This window comes from Alligator sinensis, unplaced genomic scaffold (genome assembly GCF_000455745.1).
Source record: "Alligator sinensis unplaced genomic scaffold, ASM45574v1 scaffold337_1, whole genome shotgun sequence".
NCBI lineage: Eukaryota > Metazoa > Chordata > Crocodylia > Alligatoridae > Alligator > Alligator sinensis.
Genome location: NW_005841927.1, coordinates 1,234,597 through 1,239,236, shown reverse-complemented (window position 1 = coordinate 1,239,236; position 4,640 = coordinate 1,234,597). Strand labels below are relative to the sequence as shown.

Sequence of the window (4,640 nt, the reverse complement as noted above, 5' to 3'; positions counted from 1 at the left end):
GGCTTTGCTGTCTCCTCGCCCTGGTCCCTTGGTCATGGCTGGAGCACGCCGGCTCACTGCTGTTTTCCCATTTCAGGATTCATGCTGAGTTCCAGTTGAATGAGCCTCCAGATTTCCCTTTCTGGTTCTCCCCTGGCCAGTTCACAGGACACGTCATCCTCTCCAAAGATTCTTCCCATGTTCGAGAGTTCAAGCTCTTTGTCCCAAACAACAGGTACAGCCATTCTTGTTCCTTCTTTATACACTGAGGAGAGACCTGAGATCTGTTACAGCGGGGACCGGGAGCGAGAGCCGAGGGGATCTGTGATTTCCCCCTGCCCCATGCTGTGTGCACGTGTCACAACTAGGGAGTGTTACCTGGCATTTACGGTGATCTCTTGCCTGAAGGTATCCGAGTACATTGATTGCTCAAACCAACCCCTCCGTTCCCAACTTGTGCACAGGGGAGATAAGTGACTCCCCAGACCTGCAGATGAACATGTCAGAAGGAGGTTGAACTCGGGAGACCAAGTTCACTGCACCAAGCTTTGATCCTAGGGAATGCTATCCTACCTGCACACAATGCATCCTTTACCACTTGACTAATTTTGGACATTCAAAAGATAGATTTACTTTTTGAGCTCTAAACATAGTAAGGGAGAACTCCTTTGAGATCGGAGGGTACACTCCGGACCCACGGATTCTGATGGTCACCAGCTTGGACTGACTTCTTTCCCCACCCGTATCAAGTCAGCACCAGGGAGGCTGCATCTGGAGTCCTGTGTCCAGTTTTGGGCCGCCCCACTACAGAAAGGATGTGGACACATTGGAGAGAGTCCAGCGGAGGGCTACAAAAATGGTTCAGGGCTGGGGCACACGACTTGTGAGGAGAGATTGAGGGAACTGGGCTGATTTAGTCTGGAGAAGAGAAGACCGAGGGGAATTTGATAGCAGCCTTCACCTCCCTGAAATGGGGTTCAAAAGAGGATGGAGCTGGACTGTCCTCAGTGAGGGCAGATGACAGAACAAGGAGCAATGGGCTCACGTTGCAGCAAGGGAAGTTGAAGTTAGAGATTAGGAAGAACTTGGGTAGTAAAGCACTGGAACAAGCTACCCAGAGGGGCTGTGAAATCTCCATCCTTGAAGGTTTTTTAGACCTGGCTAGACAAGCCTTGGCTGGGATGATCTAGTCGGGGATGGCCCTACTCTGAGCAGGGGTTGGACTAGATGTGACCTCCTGAAGTCCCTTCCAACCTTCATTTTCTGTGATTCTGTCACTTTATCTCCTGTGCCTGTTTTTTTTCTTTTGCTTTTTGTTTTTTTAAAAGCCCACAAACCACACCACACAACTTGCTTTACCTGTGTGCGAGGCTTAATTACTGTTTGTAAAGCGTTCAAAGAACTCCAGATAAAAAAGCGTCGGATGCACGTTGGCCTCTTTAATTGTGCTGTTGCAAACCTGCATTCACAGCGAATGTCTGGCCAGCTCCTCTTGAATGAGTTCCAGAGAAGCTCAGCCTGCAATTAGAGATCAGGTGGCAGCTATAACTTGCAGATGCAGAAGGCAGCAGGACCATTGCCAGGTCCAGAAGAGCCATCAGATGTTCGTGTTGTATTGGACACCTCCTGATGTTTCGCATTTTGTGATAAGCCCTTTGAAAATCCGAATGAAACCAGCTCCGCTGTTATCCATAAAACTGAGGAACGCATTACTGCAGTAGCAACATGTTTTTAACAGAGCCATGGAGAACGCTCCGCCAGCCAGAGCCTTGAATAGACTGAACACATATGCTTGCATTTACCATGGCGAGCTGGCTCTGTTGCAGCTTAGAAGGTGGCAGGAAAGGGGGGTTTCTCCACCTGTGTCTTGGCACCTTGGGGTTCAGAGGAGCCTGACTCATCTGCTTTGAAATGCAAAGCAAACAAGATTTCCAAGGCTAGTGTTCGGCGTGTGTAGATTTACGCTCTCTGGGAAGCAGCTGGCAGCGTTACAAGGGATAAAAAGCTAAATTCTCACTCAAACCGTCGTGGGCCAAGACCGTTCTGCTGGAATGTTCCCCGGGCGACTTGCGGCTCTGCCTGCACATTTGTTCCAGGAGTTTTTAGCTAGTACAAAAAAGTAACGTGCAGCGGGGATGGGATTTGCAGAGTCTCGGGGATCGGGAAGGACGCTTCCCTCCCCCGTCCAAAAACTCCACGCACCCTTAACTGCTCGCGTGAGTCCCGCTGCTCTTCTGGGCAATCCTTCAACGAGGTCCATTATTTATAGAGCTCTGTGGAAGCCTGGCAGCTCACTTCCATGGCGCTCCACATAGTATTGGCTCTTGGGATCTGGGCCGCGGGCTTGGATCCAGCCGAGGGACGGTGGCTGTTCCTCAGGTTCTCGTATCTTAAACGACTCCTGTGATTGAGAGCTTTCCATGCACGTGGTTCTTAGACACGGCTGATTGTGAATGTGCTGGTCTCTTCTTCCAGGTCCCTAAACGTTGACATGGAATGGCTGTACGGGGCGAGTGAAAGCAGCAACATGGAGGTGGACATTGGTTACCTCCCGCAGGTTGGTAGCAGTGTACATTGCTGTACGTGCACACTTGTGACTCACCAGAATATATCCCACGGCAGCCCCGTAGCACTCGCTTCTGCCGTTGCTGCCAGGGCTGCTAGCACTCCCCTTGAGTGCTTGGACGTGAGCCTAATGTTCCCAGCACGCCCGCAGAGACGCTGCCCATGGCTGCCAACTCTCCTAACTCGTATTGTGATATGTGGTACTTTTGTCTCAGAGTCAGAGCTCCAGGAGTCACGTGATTTATGTAAGATCTTGGCTTTCATTAAAAATTAAAGTTAATTTCTGGCTTGGGTGGCTTTGGAATAATTTGGGAGCCTGCGTGCTGAAGACTTACAGCCCTGAGGGGAAATAAAAAAAAGTACATCATGCGTTTGGCTTTTAGACATCCCCAGTTCTTTTCAAATGATATCTCGTAACTCAGGGACAAGGGGCCTACCGCATGATGTTTTTCCTTAATGTCTCAGAATTGGCAATACCGTTTCTCTTAGATCTTCTTTAATAACTAAAAATAAGGCTCATGACAGATCCCCCAAATCACTTAGGATAGACCACTCACTATAAACACAGCCTGGCCGCTGCTCTCCATAGAGAAGCTCGGTAACAGCCTTCCTTTTTGCAGCTGCCCATAAACCTGCTTCACTGCCAGGGTGGATAGAGAAACTTCTGTATGGTATTGCAAGTGTGACAAGTCCCAGAGAAGAGCTTGGGCATCTGGTGTCCTCAAGTGGAAAATCTCCATGCTAAATCTTTGTAGGGGTAGCGTCTCCGCTTTTCCAATCCAAACCAGCGCAAAGCTGTGAGCGGTACAGAAATGTGGCGTTGGGGGAAATGTTTCAAACACGTGCATGTCAATGAATTAAGTAGGGCTTGAGGGAACGCTGAGCGGTGGTGTGCGTGTTCTTTGCAAACAGATACCCTTGTGCATGTGCGTGCACATGTGTGTGTCTGGGAATGGGTTTGAAGGTGGTGGGGCAAAGGGAACTTGGGGATGGTGCCTCTTCTAGGGACTGAGCTCTGTGCTCCTGTTGTAGATGGAGTTAGAATCGATGGGGCCATCCACCCCTTCTGTGATTCACGATGAAAATGGAAATGTGATTGACAGCAGAGACCCCACGGGGGAGCCCATCCAGTTTGTGTTTGAAGAGATAACCTGGCAGCAGAAAATCACTTGGGAGGAAGCGGCTCAGAAGCTGGAAGTTGCCATGTATCCGTTTAAGAAAGTAAGCAAAGCGCCTGCCCTGTTTCTTCTCCCGGGTGTGGTTCAGAGAGAAAAAGAGAACTGTACTGAGATGCTCTAGTCATCCTGAGGCCCAGTAAAGGCTGTAGAGCCGTAGGTGGCTTAAGAGACAAATGCCGAGGGACCCCACACAGTGCTTCGACTCAGTACCTGCTGTCCGTGTGTTGTAGCACTTGCCTTGAGCTTGGCAAGGCTGGACGGCGTGCAGTGAGGTTAGTTAGTCTGCGGTGTCTCTGCTCTAGAGATGAGGAATCAGAAGCTCAGAGAGGTCGGTTGTCCAGGGTCGCAGGGAGGCGGGGATGGAGCTCGGATATCTCATGGCTCAGGCTCGTTTAAGTGCAAGCTCATCTCGCCTTGCTCTTATCAGTCACCACTGATGCTATTTTGTGAGAGGCCGGTAATGATGGTGCTTGATAAATGGCTTCCCTTCAGCCTCAGCTGAACCTTGCACGACTACCTTGGGATTGTGCTTTCCTTATTGGCAGGCACCACATGAGCTGCTCGTGGCTCAGCATCTCCAAATGAAAAGCATGTTTGTGACACTGGGTGACCCAAATGATTTAATAACCCAGCAGCCATGGGAGCAAGTTGCTCTTCTGCAGCTGAGCGAAAGGAAGCACAAGCCCAGCCCTGGAACGGGATCTCCTCTGGGATGAGTATTTCTGTGAGCTGCCAAGGCGCTAATAAAGTTTGGTTGCTTTGAGTGATTGGAGCCACCTCTGTGCAGCATCCCTCCAGGGCTACTTATTACCTGACAAAAGCATCTTTTCTAATAAACAGGATCAACTTTTCTGGGCCTGTGAGCAAGCTCAGCTGGACAAACCCCTACCTAGTGCACACGCGTGTAACAGCATATGT

General features: G+C 50.1%; 1 protein-coding gene across 2 annotated transcripts in view; it reads left to right on the top strand.

The window, feature by feature from the left end:
* Positions 1-4,640, top strand: part of SELENON (selenoprotein N) — a 35,034-nt gene that overhangs the window by 21,676 nt on the left and 8,718 nt on the right. For both annotated transcript variants that reach the window (XM_025198653.1, XM_025198652.1), the window contains 3 exons: positions 77-214; positions 2,455-2,536; positions 3,577-3,765. In XM_025198653.1, the coding sequence (XP_025054438.1) occupies positions 77-214; positions 2,455-2,536; positions 3,577-3,765 (409 nt within the window). The remainder of the gene's footprint in view (positions 1-76; positions 215-2,454; positions 2,537-3,576; positions 3,766-4,640) is intronic.